This window comes from Oncorhynchus keta, chromosome 20 (assembly GCF_023373465.1).
Source record: "Oncorhynchus keta strain PuntledgeMale-10-30-2019 chromosome 20, Oket_V2, whole genome shotgun sequence".
NCBI lineage: Eukaryota > Metazoa > Chordata > Actinopteri > Salmoniformes > Salmonidae > Oncorhynchus > Oncorhynchus keta.
The window spans coordinates 29,383,534-29,398,291 of record NC_068440.1 but is presented as its reverse complement, the minus strand read 5'-3'; the positions used below and the strand labels follow the sequence as shown (position 1 = coordinate 29,398,291).

The 14,758-nt window shown below is 41.7% G+C and overlaps 1 protein-coding gene across 2 annotated transcripts; it reads left to right on the top strand.

Moving 5' to 3' along the window:
• Positions 1 to 75: 75 nt before the first annotated feature.
• On the top strand, positions 76 to 14,694 carry LOC118399610 (mitogen-activated protein kinase 15-like). Of its 2 annotated transcripts, none has more exons than XM_035795838.2 (14): positions 76 to 839; positions 2,454 to 2,552; positions 2,852 to 2,881; positions 3,967 to 4,057; positions 6,481 to 6,611; positions 6,794 to 6,957; positions 9,361 to 9,500; positions 9,650 to 9,707; positions 9,830 to 9,967; positions 10,530 to 10,635; positions 12,309 to 12,660; positions 12,849 to 12,982; positions 13,512 to 13,664; positions 13,901 to 14,037. In XM_035795838.2, exons 1-14 carry the CDS (start codon positions 771 to 773, stop codon positions 13,931 to 13,933), a joined length of 1,698 nt encoding a protein of 565 aa, XP_035651731.1. In that variant the 5' UTR covers positions 76 to 770; the 3' UTR covers positions 13,934 to 14,037. The 2 variants fall into 2 exon arrangements, with proteins under 2 accessions (XP_035651731.1, XP_035651730.1); XM_035795837.2 differs by having other exon boundaries at positions 78 to 839; positions 13,940 to 14,694.
• Positions 14,695 to 14,758: the final 64 nt, after the last annotated feature.

Genomic DNA, 14,758 nt, shown 5'->3' with positions numbered 1-14,758 from the left:
ACGGCTCCTTTAAAAGCTTTTGGAACGGTTGTCAATAGTTACCACAGCGACAAAGTCATAAATCCCGCCTACTTCTACAATTGATCTAATTAAAAAGTTATTTTAATCGTGAATTTAACCACACTGGTAACCCAATGCCTAACCTTAAATTAAGACCAAAGAGCTTTTTTTTTTCTTTCATTAATTGTTACGATATAGTACATTTTGACTTCGGAAACCTTACAGCAGCGTATCGTTGCGTCTCCAGGACGACAAAACAATTACGAAACGAAACGAACCGATATGCTTGTTTGTATCCAGCAATCAACACCTGTCACCGATATCCTTGAACCGGACTGTTTCAGAACTTTCAAAGAAGACCATCGCTAATTTTCGGGAGGGAGATATTTGATTAGAAATGTATCGGTGGGCAACGACAGTGATTAATCAATAACCATTCAACATTAGAGCAGAAGTTCAAAGAAGCGAGTTAGCGCGCTGCTGCATGTAGAACTGGCTGCCAAACAACACATGAATCGTGATTTTGTATTTAACTGTTTACATTCAACAACTCCTTCAAACGAAAGGTGTTACATTTTTTTTAGTGTACTCATATGAAGATTGCAGCTGCAAAGAAAGTTGATACATTGTTGCCTTGATCAAGAACGTTCTGAAAACAGATGATTCAAGTGTTTCCTTGCAGAATTTCTACTTGTGGCTGACTGTTACTTTGTAATTACCAAAAAGGAATGAAAAACATTGCATAAGAGTTAACTAAACAAAGAATTAGGATGAACGTCACGGAAGTGGAGGATCATATTTCCATGAAATATGAAATAAAGAAAAGACTTGGAAAGGGGGTAAGTAATTTTGTCTGTCCCCAGTTTTTATAGTTCTGGAGAAAACATTTATTTGTTTTAATGTGACAGTCAAACTCATGAATGACAGACACATCCGGCGGTAATTAAGTCCCATAGGGCGGCGCACAATTGGCCCAGCGTCTTCCAGGTTTGGGGTAGGCCGTCAGTGTAAATAAGAATTTGTTCGTAACTTACTTGCCAAGTTAAATAAAGGTTAGTTAATACAATATATATATATATATAAATTGCACACTCACTGCTGTCAAGCAAATAAATACAAAGAACAAGTGGTCAACTTTGAAATCCATTTTATTTTATAGAAATAGTCATTGAATTACACACATTGCTACTTTTCACGTTTACCTCCCTAGTCATTCCTGTAAGAACAATTCTTAAAATTCCCCAAACTTTGTCTCTGTGAATACTGATGTCATAAACTGGAGGATTATACATTTTTTCAGAACAAGACATTTCTTTCAGCCAGATCAGCAGACTTTGATACAAGGGAAATAGAAAAATCCTTTGTTTAGTTTTTTCCCCCAGACATAGGATAATGGAAGACCTGTTTTCTTTCTCTTGACAAAACAATGAGTCTCACCATGTGCTAGATCTAGCCTATGATGCTTATTGTATCTCTGAACTGTATAGTGCCAGGTGGCAAACTGTTGAGTCATGTAGATGCGTCACACAATACTACCTAGAACCTTCCCTTGAGGGGAGGCCATCGGTCCTATTACACAGGTGTTCATTTTTTTTATTTCACCTTTATTTAAGCAGGTAGGCTAGTTGAGAACAAGTTCTCATTTACAACTGCGAACTGGTCAAGATAAAGCAAAGCAGTTTGACACATAACAACACAGAGTTGCACATGGAATAAACAAACACAGTCAATAATACAGTAATGAAACTGACATTAGTGTGCTGCTCACAGTAACTCTTCCTCCACTGTCCCTGCCCCCATACCATACTCGAATCGTATTCTCACAAACACATGTGACCCTCCTCCTTGACAACGTACCAACTGTTTGAGCTATACAAAAGGCACCAATTGGATAGCTCCATCGGCAACATTTCAAGCTAGCTGTGGTGTGAGCTTTCGGCATGTTTACTACAATTCAATTTTACCCAAGGGGGGGAAAAACCGATGTGCTGCTGTTGGGCACTATTCCTAGGTTACAATACCAAGAGTACCATTATAAGCTCCAAGACTGTAACTTTCCCCCAAAAGTCGTCCTTGAATAACCTTATTTCCCCAGTTTTCAGTCTGTCTGACGGTATTAAAGTTAGCCTTGCCATGCTCGCTAAGCAGGAAGTCACTGACGCCAGAGGGACCCGTGTCTAGTGTTCCCTTATTATGTCTTCTCTTCTTCTCACCCATTGATGTCATAACCAGTCACCTCTCCTCGGTGTGCTGCTGACTCTAAAAGTGCTTAGTAATCGCTCCCTAGAACGTTTTCTTTCCTTACTCTCCACTCTACTTCCCTGTGTTTCCAATATTGTGCTTTGAGTTTATCTTAGGGCTCAACTACAGTCCTGTGGCTGTTTTGTTTTACCTTTTAATCCTGACAATGATTCACTATCAGTTTTGTATCTCTTTATCCACTCTGTGTCCAGGCATATGGGATTGTATGGAAGGCTGTGGACAGACAGACAGGAGAAGTTGTGGCTGTAAAGAAAATATTTGATGCCTTCAGGAATAGGACTGATGCCCAGGTTTGTGATACATGATGATATTGGTCATTGACATTGGCTACTAGTTTTGTCTGCCATAAAGTAGATGTAGCTACAGAGATATATCTTAATATATGTTGTGAAAGTTTGAGGAGTGTAACAAAAAAAGTCCCTGTTCAACAACCTTGACTATATCTAATTATAATTTTATGGCAATACTGTAAGGGCCAGGGGTTCTCAAACAACTTGTTTCATTTAGTCCGTTAATGATTAAATACATTGTCAATTAAAATGACTTTGGCCTTTCCTACGTATTCCCAATGTTATTTTTTTCTCCACAGAGGACATTCAGAGAAATCATGTTTCTTCAGGTAAGAATGAATATCTATTTCAGTTAGCAACAATTGGAAAATTGAAGTGAGTGGTTCAATGGTTTGAAATGGAGCCCAACCGCAGCCAGCTGGTGTATATAGCCTGAGTGGACTGGTCATGTTGCTGTGTACACTGGGACCGTGTTTGCATACCGTAATGTAAACTCCAGATGGCTCCTGCTTTTCAGGAAAACTCCTTGATGCTGATTAGACCCTTCCAAGTGCTGAACTGTTGTATCTAAAATTGTGTTTAACATAATCTGGGCAACCTAGAACTGAAAATCTCACAAATGTAGCCTGTCCAGCAGAGATTACATATAACAAAATGGACATGAACATTTTTATGGCATGGTTTTGAATGAAATTAAATTAATGCATAAAATAAATAATTCCATATGCTAAAGACTCGTAGTCCAGACAGAGACAGTTTTGTTTAGTTTATTCTATAGTTGAACAGAAGCCTTAGTCCAGGTTCACAGATACAACACCTGTACCATTTTAAAGAGACTAAAAGTCTTGTGGACAGTTTGCAGTGTGATTTGGTGCTTAGTTAATCATCCATAGGGTGGCCATATATTCTGACCTATTGAAAGTGAACAGAAAACTGGTCACACAGGGAAAAGAAAACATTGTGGTCAGTTTTTGTTCCCATCCTCTGCGGCCAGGAAAAACAGAGGCCAAGTCCATAAACTGTGTGTCAGTGTCCATAATCAGCTATTGCCATCCCCCACAGAAACACTGGCACCATAGTGGAGAGGGTTTACATAACAACGCATCTAAATGTTAAGAACAGTCTAGGTGGTATGCTTATGTCACTATCCCTAAGTCTTAACACTGATTTCACTCAATTGTGTGTCTGCGTGTGTCTGCGTGTGTCTGCGTGTGTCTGTGTGTGTCTGCGTGTGTCTGCGTGTGTCTGTCTGTGTGTGTGTGTCTGTCTGTGTGTGTGTCTGTCTGTGTGTCTGTCTGTGTGTCCGTGTGTGTCTGTGTGTCCGTGTGTGTGTGTGTGTCCGTGTGTGTGTGTGTCCGTGTGTGTCCGTCCGTCCGTCCGAGCTATCTAAACTGTTATGTATTTCTCCCTGTAGGAGTTTGGAGATCATGCCAACATCGTCAAACTGCTCAATGTCATCAGAGCTCAAAATGACAAAGATATTTACCTGGTCTTTGAATACATGGGTGAGGACTCTTATGTGCATTATCTGTTTACATCCATTTTGAATATGAATTTGATTTCACTTGAGGAATGTGGTGATATGTGAGATGGTATCATATAAAATGCCTATTTGGTAATAACAGATATATAGTACCAGTCAAATGTTTGGACACTGTGGACTACTGTACTCATTCCAGGGTTTTTCTTTATTTGTACTATTTTCTACATTGTAGATAATAAGGAAGACATCAAAACTATGAAATAACACAAATGGAATCATGTAGTAAACAAAAAAGTGTTAATCAAATCCAAATATATTTGAGGTTATTCAAATTAGCCACCCTTTGCCTTGATGACAGCTTTGATGACAGCTTTGCATACTCTTGGCATTCTCTCAACCAGCTTCAGGAGGTAGTCACCTGGAATGCATTTGTGCCTTGTTAATTTGTGGAATTTCTTTCCTTCTTAATGCATTTGAGCCAGTCAGTTGTGTTGTGACAAGGTAGGGGTGGTAAAAGTCCATATTATGGCAAGAACCACTCAATAAGCAAAGAGAAACAACAGTCCATCATTACTTGTAAGTTATTTTAATTGTTTTTAAATGTAACCTTTATTTAACTAGGTAAGTCAGTTAAGAATAAATTCTTATTTACAATGACGGCCTACCGGGGAACAGTGGGTTAACTGCCTTGTTCAAGGGCAGAGGACAGATTTGTACCTTGTCAGCTCTGGATTCGATCCAGCGACCAACGCTCTAACCACAAGGCTACCTGCCGCCTCTTTAAGACATGAAGATCAGCCAATCTGGAAAATGTCAAGAATTTTGAAAGTTACTTCAAGTGCAGTCACAAAAACCATCAGCGCTATGATGAAACTGGCTCTCATGAGGACCGCCACAGGAAAGGAAGACTCAGAGTTACCTCTGCTGCAGAGGATAAGTTATTAGAGTTAACTGCACCTCAGATTGCAGCCCAAATAAATGCTTCACAGAGTTCAAGTAACAGACACATCTCAACATCAACTGTTCAGAGGAGACTGCGTGAATCAGGCCTTCGTGGTCGAATTGCTGCAAAGAAACCACTACTAAAGGACACCAATAATAAGAAGAGACTTGCTTGGGTCAAGAAACATGAGCAATGGACATTAGACTGGTGTAAATCTGTCCTTTGATATTTTTGGTTCCAACCTCCATGTCTTTGTGAGACTCAGAGTAGGTGAACAGATGATCTCCGCATGTGTGGTTCCCACCGTGAGGCATGGAGGTGGTGTGGGTGTGCTTTGCTAGTGACACTGTTTGTGATTTATTTAGAATTCAAGGCACACTTAACCAGCATGGATACCACAGCATTCTGCAGCAATAGGCCATCCCATGTGGTTTGTACTTAGTGGGACTATAATTTGTTTTTCAACAGGACAATGACCCAAAACACACCTCCAGGCTGTGTAAGGGCTATTTGACCAAGAAGGAGAATTATGGAGTGCTGCATCAGATGACCTGGCCTCCACAATCACCCGACCTCAACCCAATTGAGATGGTTTGGGATGAGTTGGACCGCAGAGTGAAGGAAAAGCACACAACAAGTGCTCAGCATATGTGGGAACTCCTTCAAGACATTTAGAAAAGCATTCCTCATGAAGCTGGTTGAGAGAATGCCAAGAGTGTGCAAAGGGTGGCTACTTTGAATAATCTAAAATATATTTTGATTTGTTTAACACTTTTTGGGTTACTACATGATTCCATATGTGTTATTTGATAGTGTTGATGTCTTCGCTATTATTCTACAATGTAGAAAATAGTAAAAATAAAGAAAAACCCTTAAATGAGTAGGTGTGTCCAAACTTTTGACTGGGACTGTACATGCAGGATGCTTGCATTGACAACTTGATTGTGTAAATCACCCTGATGTCTACAAAAATACATTTTCAATGCTTTGCCACAGTATTTATTATTGGCCACCTACCCTGTGCTAAATTTGATTGGGTTGGCCATTTTAAAATAACAGCACAAAGAATGCAGGCAGGCAAGCTGCAAGGTTATTCAGCAGTTTAAACCTGGCACCAGAGGAAAGGGTGATGGGGGAGGGCTCCTCTCCTCTTGCCTGCCTACTATGCATGCTGAGTCCACATATTGGACTTCTCTCTGTTCCCTGCAGTCTAATCTCTTAGTGTGTGGACCCGCATCACTGCACCTGGTGCCCCTGGCATTCGCCCACCTCCACACTGCAGTAGTGCGTAGATTGTTTATGGGAAACGTGACATGTCTGATTTGTCCTTCACTTGACTGCTAAATTAATCTTGTGTTTGTGGTTCATTGTGTGTTTGTGGAAAGGTGTTTTCAAAGTGTCATTATTCTAAGTGTGGTATGAATGAATGTTCAATTCTGGATGATTTCATTTGGTTACGATTCCTGTTGGTTATTAGTGTTTTTACCACCTTTGTGTTGCAGACACCGACCTGCACGCGGTGATAAAGAAAGGCAACCTGCTGAAAGACATCCATAAACGCTATGTCATGCATCAACTCCTTAAGGCCACCAAATACATGCACTCAGGCAATGTCATCCACAGAGACCAGAAGGTACAGTACAATGGTTAAATTGTCAATGTACTAAGAACTGTGCATATTGAGATTATGACATTATTGCATTTGCAGATGCTCTGGTGCCACCAGTATGGGTGATGCTATCCAATTCTTCTTTTGTTTATCTGGAGAATAACTATTTTAATGACATGGTTGAATTGAGTTTTCTCTTCCCATAGCCCTCCAATATTCTACTTGACACGGATTGCTTTGTGAAACTTTGTGACTTCGGTTTAGCGAGGTCTCTCTGCCAGATCCAGGAGGATGCTGGGAACCCGGCGCTGACAGAGTATGTGGCGACGCGGTGGTACAGAGCTCCTGAGATCCTGCTGGGTTCCTCAAGGTACACACGCACTGGGATTACATGGAGCAGTGCACTGTGCGGCCTACTTTTCCCAAGTATATGAGCCATTCATTTAGGCTTGAATATATATATATATATACAGTGCCTTGCGAAAGTATTCGGCCCCCTTGAACTTTGCAACCTTTTGCCACATTTCAGGCTTCAAACATAAAGATATAAAACAGTATTTTTTTGTGAAGAATCAACAACAAGTGGGACACAATCATGAAGTGGAACGACATTTATTGGATATTTCAAACTTTTTTAACAAATCAAAAACTGAAAAATTGGGCGTGCAAAATTATTCAGCCTCTCTACTTTCAGTGCAGCAAACTCTCTCCAGAAGTTCAGTGAGGATCTCTGAATGATCCAATGTTGACCTAAATGACTAATGATGATAAATACAATCCACCTGTGTGTAATCAAGTCTCCGTATAAATGCACCTTCACTGTGATAGTCTCAGAGGTCCGTTAAAAGCGCAGAGAGCATCATGAAGAACAAGGAACACACCAGGCAGGTCCGAGATACTGTTGTTAAGAAGTTTAAAGCCGGATTTGGATACAAAAAGATTTCCCAAGCTTTAAACATCCCAAGGAGCACTGTGCAAGCGATAATATTGAAATGGAAGGAGTATCAGACCACTGCAAATCTACCAAGACCTGGCCGTCCCTCTAAACTTTCAGCTCATACAAGGAGAAGACTGATCAAAGATGCAGCCAAGAGGCCCATGATCACTCTGGATGAACTGCAGAGATCTACAGCTGAGGTGGGACACTCTGTCCATAGGACAACAATCAGTCGTATATTGCACAAATCTGGCCTTTATGGAAGAGTGGCAAGAATAAAGCCATTTCTTAAAGATATCCATAAAAAGTGTTGTTTAAAGTTTGCCACAAGCCACCTGGGAGACACACCAAACATGTGGATGAAGGTGCTCTGGTCAGATGAAACCAAAATTTAACTTTTTGGCAACAATGCAAAACGTTATGTTTGGCGTAAAAGCAACACAGCTCATCACCCTGAACACACCATCCCCACTGTCAAACATGGTGGTGGCAGCATCATGGTTTGGGCCTGCTTTTCTTCAGCAGGGACAGGGAAGATGGTTAAAATTGATGGGAAGATGGATGGAGCCAAATACAGGACCATTCTGGAAGAAAACCTGATGGAGTCTGCAAAAGACCTGAGACTGGGACGGAGATTTGTCTTCCAACAAGACAATGATCCAAAACATAAAGCAAAATCTACAATGGAATGGTTCAAATATAAACATATCCAGGTGTTAGAATGGCCAAGTCAAAGTCCAGACCTGAATCCAATCGAGAATCTGTGGAAAGAACTGAAAACTGCTGTTCACAAATGCTCTCCATCCAACCTCACTGAGCTCGAGCTGTTTTGCAAGGAGGAATGGGAAAAAATTTCAGTCTCTCGATGTGCAAAACTGATAGAGACATACCCCAAGCGACTTACAGCTGTAATCACAGCAAAAGGTGGCGATACAAAGTATTAACTTAAGGGGGCTGAATAATTTTGCACGCCCAATTTTTCAGTTTTTGATTTGTTAAAAAAGTTTGAAATATCCAATAAATGTCGTTCCACTTCATGATTGTGTCCCACTTGTTGTTGATTCTTCACAAAAAAATACAGTTTCATATCTTTGTTTGAAGCCTGAAATGTGGCAAAAGGTCGCAAAGTTCAAGGGGGCTGAATACTTTCGCAAGGCACTGTATACCGTTCAAAAGTTTGGGGTCACTTATAAATGTCCTTGTTTTTGAAAGAAAAGCAATTTTTTTTGTCCATTTAAAATAACATCAGAGGTGTGTGTGTGTGTGTGTGTGTGTGTGTGTGTGTGTACTTGATATTCATCATCTCTAGCTCCACCCCCAGCATCAACATTTGTGAAAATGGCACTTTTCTATCATCTGATTTAACCAATAATGAGTAGGCATTTCCTACTCATTGTTGATAAAAATCACATGACGCACACCAGATTATGTTTTGTATGGATGTGTGCATTTCACCTTATATAAGGTGAAATGCACACATCCATAATTGGTTAAATTAGATGACGTCATTGGAAATACTACTACCAAACATTGAAAAGCGCCATTTTCACATGATGTTGAGGGTGGAGCTGGAGATGATGAATATATATATATATTTATTTATTTATTTTTCTCCACTTTTTAATGTATATCTCTTTCTTTCTCTGCCATTGAAAATGATGTGAGCTGAGGGTGAGAAATGCGCTGTACAAATTAAATATTGTTATTGTAAGTTTGTAATGGTAAAATGAGTTGCCCTTTTGCGACATCAATGTACTTGATGTGAGTAAGTAGTAGCAATGCAGAAACCTGCATATTGGAAGTCAGTCCATGAAAAGTCTTTGATTTCTTCTACAGATACACAAAGGGGGTAGACATGTGGAGTATAGGTTGTATCCTAGGAGAGATGCTACTTGGGCAGCCCCTTTTCCCTGGAACTTCCACCATCAACCAGATAGAGAAAATCATGAGTGCAATTCCACACCCTAGCCCAGAGGGTGAGTATTAAGTCCTCGCTGCAGGGTTCACAGATCATTACTAGTGTGCTGTTTGGTTGTTGAGCACTAGTTGTAGGAATCAAGTTGTTATGCCCCTAACTGACCAACTGATCATTACCTTAGTAGTGATTTGTGATTTTTTTTTTCAGACGTACTTTCAATCAGATCTGAGTATGGTGCCTCTGTGATTCAGAGGATGCTACTGAAGTAAGTCATAGTGGAAGTCTACTTGGTCCAACAGAAGTAAACTATTTAAAGGTGTTGAGTCAGCTGTCTAGACATTTGTAGACATGTATTCACTGCGCTGCACTGTGTTTGTCTGTGTCCAGGCCCCAGGTGCCTCTAGAGGATCTTCTGCAGCCGTCGGTGCCTCCAGATGCCCTAGACCTGGTGCGTCGCCTGCTGGTGTTCAACCCAGACAAGAGGCTGACTGCTGAGCAGGCCCTGCAGCACCTCTATGTCTCCAGGTACCTTATACAGCACATCTCATACATTAAAATGTAGTGCAATGTGCTTTATAGGAGCTTTATATAGGCTTTTGTGCTCCAGCATCCATTTCATACATGGTTATCAATCATGTCCAGTCAAATGTGTTTTATGAAGTCCTTTTTAAATCAGCACTGGTCACGAGGAGCTTTAGAGTAACCCAGCCTTTATCCCAAAGAGCAAGCAAAGCTATTTGATGACATAATGCGTGAATCCTCTAGTGATGCCAATGCTGATAATTTCTGTTATAAACAAAGGGTTTATGTTCAGGCATGTTAATATATACAGTATGTAGGCTGCTTCCTAAATGGCACCCTGTTTCCTACATAGTGCACTACTTTTGACCAGGGTCCCTATATTGGGAATAGTGTGCCATTCGGGATACAGCCAAAGTGTTTTCCGTTTTGTTTGTTTATGTTACAATTTTACTGAGTAGTGCGATTTGTTAAGTCAGTATGCATGGCTAGTCTTGGATTTAACAATGGATACATCTATTTGTGTTGCGCTGTCGTCTTCACGTTTTTCCTCTTCATATCATTGGAGATTCCACAACCCAGCCAAGGAGCCAGGTCTGGACTCTGATGTGATCCTGCCTGTGGATGATGATGTCCAGTTGTCGGTGGTTCAGTACCGTAATAAACTGTATGAGGTAATACTGAGGGGAGAGAGGATGATGAACTGAACACCTGTCTCATTGTGTGTGTGTGTGTGTGGGCGCATACATACATACATACATACATACATACATACATACATACATACATACATACATACATACAGTGGGGCAAAAATGTATTTAGTCGGCCACCAATTGTGCAATTCTCCCACTTAAAAAGATGAGAGGCCTGTAATTTTCATCATAGGTACACTTCAACTATGACAGACAAAATGTGGAAAACCACACTACAGGCTGATCCAACTTTGATGTAATGTCCTTAAAACAAGTCAAAATGAGGCTCAGTAGTGTGTGTGGCCTCCACGTGCCTGTATTTATTTTATTTATTTATTTTACCTTTATTTAACTTGGCAAGTCAGTTAAGAACAAATTCTTATTTTCAATGACGGCCTAGGAACAGTGGGTTAACTGCCTGTTCAGGGGTAGAACGACAGATTTGTACCTTGTCAGCTATGACCTCCCTACAACACCTGGGCATGCTACCGCACCAGCATATGGTCTCACAAGGGGTCTGAGGATCTCGTCTCGGTACCTAATGGCAGTCAGGCTACCTCTGGCGAGCACGTGGAGGGCTGTGCGGCCCCCCCAAAGAAATGCCACCCCACACCATGACTGACCCACCGCCAAACCGGTCATGCTGGAGGATGAGGCAGGCAGCAGAACTTTCTCCACGGCGTCTCCAGATTCTGTCACGTCTGTCACATGTGCTCAGTGTGAACCTGCTTTCATCTGTGAAGAGCACAAGGCGCCAGTGGCGAATTTGCCAATCTTGGTGTTCTCTGGCAAATGCCAAACGTCCTGCACGGTGTTGGGCTGTAAGCACAACCCCCACCTGTGGACGTCGGGCCCTCATACCACTCTCATTGAGTCTGTTTCTGACCGTTTGAGCAGACACATGCACATTTGTGGCCTGCTGGAGGTCATTTTGCAGGGCTCTGGCAGTGCTCCTCCTGCTCCTCCTTGCACAAAGGCAGAGGTAGCGGTCCTGCTGCTGGGTTGTTGCCCTCCTATGGCCTCCTCCATGTCTCCTGGTAGCGCCTCCATGCTCTGGACACTACGCTGACAGACACAGCAAACCTTCTTGCCACAGCTCGCATTGATGTGTCATCCTGGATGAGCTGCACTACCTGAGCCACTTGTGTGGGTTGTAGACTCCGTCTCATGCTACCACTAGAGTGAAATCACCGCCAGCATTCAAAAGTGACCAAAACATCAGCCAGGAAGCATAGGAACTGAGAAGTGGTCTGTGGTCACCACCTGCAGAACCACTCCTTTATTGGGGGTGTCTTGCTAATTGCCTATAATTTCCACCTGTTGTCTATTCCATTTGCACAACAGCATGTGAAATGTATTGTCAATCAGTGTTGCTTCCTAAGTGGACAGTTTGATTTCACAGAAGTGTGATTGACTTGGAGTTACATTGTGTTGTTTAAGTGTTCCCTTTATTTTTTTGAGCAGTGTATATACACACAGTCATAATCCCCTGAAAGGAATTATTTTAACACTGTATTAGTAACTGTGAAAAACTTGGCAGTAATGGTCCACCGTAAGTGAACCAAACATAGAACATGAGACAGGTGTTCAGGAATGAATGACAGATAAAAATGATTGTAGATACTGTGACTTTCATCTATCCTGTGAAAAAGATGATTCTAGAGAAGAGGACCACAAGGAGAATGCCACGTCATGTAATGCCCTGGCCAAGGAAGAAAGAGGAGCCTGTCTCTAGCTCAGGGTCTGGGTGTGACAGTGGAGACCGTGGGAGGGAAAGGCCCACTGGGAAGGACAAAGGAGGGCTGGAGCCAGTGTCTGGTAATGGTGGAGGGGACCTTGGGGTTAAATCCCCTCATGATAAGACAGAACACCAGGCTGCTCGTCCAGTTATCACCGTACCTACACCAGTACCTGTGTCCACCCAGCCGTCCCTGGAGAGGTCCAGCCCTGCAGCTAGCCCCGTCATGGGAAAGACTACATATAATCCCATCACACACGTTGCCAGTGAGTACACTATAACACCCAAAATTGCACAATTGTTTAGGAGGCGGTAAAACAGCAGCCATCCCCTCCGGGCTTGTATGTAAGCATTTCATGGTAAGTGACAAATACATTTTTATTTGATTTGGTCCCCCATATTCACACACCTTCATACACACAGACACATACTATCTTATATTTCTCTCATGCAGATGGTTTTGTTCGAAATCTGGCTGGACCACCTCACTATTTTCGCTCCGGTACTGCCAGCAGGGAACTGGAGGGACAGATGAGTAATGAAAATGTAACTGTACCACCAGCAGAGGGCGCTATTCGCAACACTGTTGTAAGTACCACAGCTATAGGAAAAACTCAGATCCCAGGAAAGAGGTCAGTTACAACAGATGCAATAAATCGTGTTTAATACAATTCAAGTGGGAACAATAATCAGCAACAAATCGAAAAGATTGTTGCAGAATAAATTACCCAGTATATATCCTCTTAAGATACATGATGTAATATGTGTACCGTATGCGTTTGTGCAAGTAATCAGTGTGTCCTTGATCCTTGTTCTAGGATCTTCAGTGATTAGTTGCAGCGTCACTTGTTAATACCAGAATACAATGGAATGGATTAAACTACACACAATTCAGACTGAGGTTTAGCAACATTCAGTGGACACCTTGAATATCTAACATACAGATTACTGGATAGACAAGCATGTTTAGTTAAATGTATTAGACAGAGACTCTTGATTTATCAAACATTGTGTTGATGATCACTACACAGCACAAGTTATTTGCAGTGTCCAGTGAAAAATATACAATGCATGGGGGGAAAAGATATGTAATAATGTCTCTCTCCCCATCTGTCAGTCTATGGAGCAGATTCTGCAGCGCGGTCGCTCAGCCCCTGTCAGCCGTACCCGTTCCTTCTCCCTGACCCTCTCCCACCCTCAGAACAACCCACTTGTCCGCAGAGACGATCCCTCTGTGTCCTCAGGGATGTGTGTCACCTCTGCACACCTGGTGAGTGGGCTATATTAACACGGTCATACTCTATGATCTCATATACTGTTTCTGCTGTCACTATTAAGGTTTTATGTCAATGCCAATGTCCTTTCCCACTGTTTCATTATCACCCTGTTGGGAACAGGGAACTCAGCTGCTGTGGAGTGAATCCTACTACTTCTTGTTATTGGACAGGACTTGTATTGTCCCATATTTACCCTCATAACATTTTTAAATCTCCCCCTCTAACCCAGATTTTCTCTCCATCTGGTCCTTTTGGGGGGTAAATATAGAACCAGCGGTCCCAGTCTCAGTCACGAGAGGCACGGCCCCCTCCTCCCAGGTTCAGTAAGAAGGTTTTCCAGTGTAACGCCAACATGGCAGCTGCCGGGGATCCCCGTGCCAAACTAGGCAGCTACTCTCAGGCTTACGGTACCATCAACAAGACAGAACTGGACAACCTTATGAGGAGTCGACACCACCAGTAACGACCACACTATGCTGGATGTATGGGACACTGTCCAACATCAGACGGGGCAAGAGACAAGGTGACAGGGAACAGGGAGATATTGGCTAGTGGAAAGTTGGGGGAGAAATATTATTCCAAGACATAAAAGTTCAGCAGCACATATTGAAGTAACCATGGAGATGGAAATCCATGGAGTGAAGTGGCAATTAATTAACACAGTCAATTTAACCCCATTTTCTTTATGAGATAATGTCATGTTGGGAAATGGGGACTATGGACCCTTAGTTTAATGTAACTAAATGTGCAAGTGTTTTACACCGAAATGCTTTATACTAGACTAGAGGGAACAAGACATAGCAGTGTAAATGTATGTCAATTGAGTCAGGTAATACTTTTGTAAAATGGAACATTTGTAATGTTGTGTATAAGTAAATAACTATTTTAGCCATAATTTCCTGGCAAGCAAATTCAATAGACTTTAATGCAAAATGGTGCTTCCAACACAGTAAAATAAATGTTGACAGTTGATGTATGTAAAACAAACCTGTGGTTTCATATTAAAAAGATGACCGCAAGCAATTGTGACTACTTTCTTTTAAAAATGTGTGTGAATCTATGTTTTATATTCATGGGTAGTACAGTA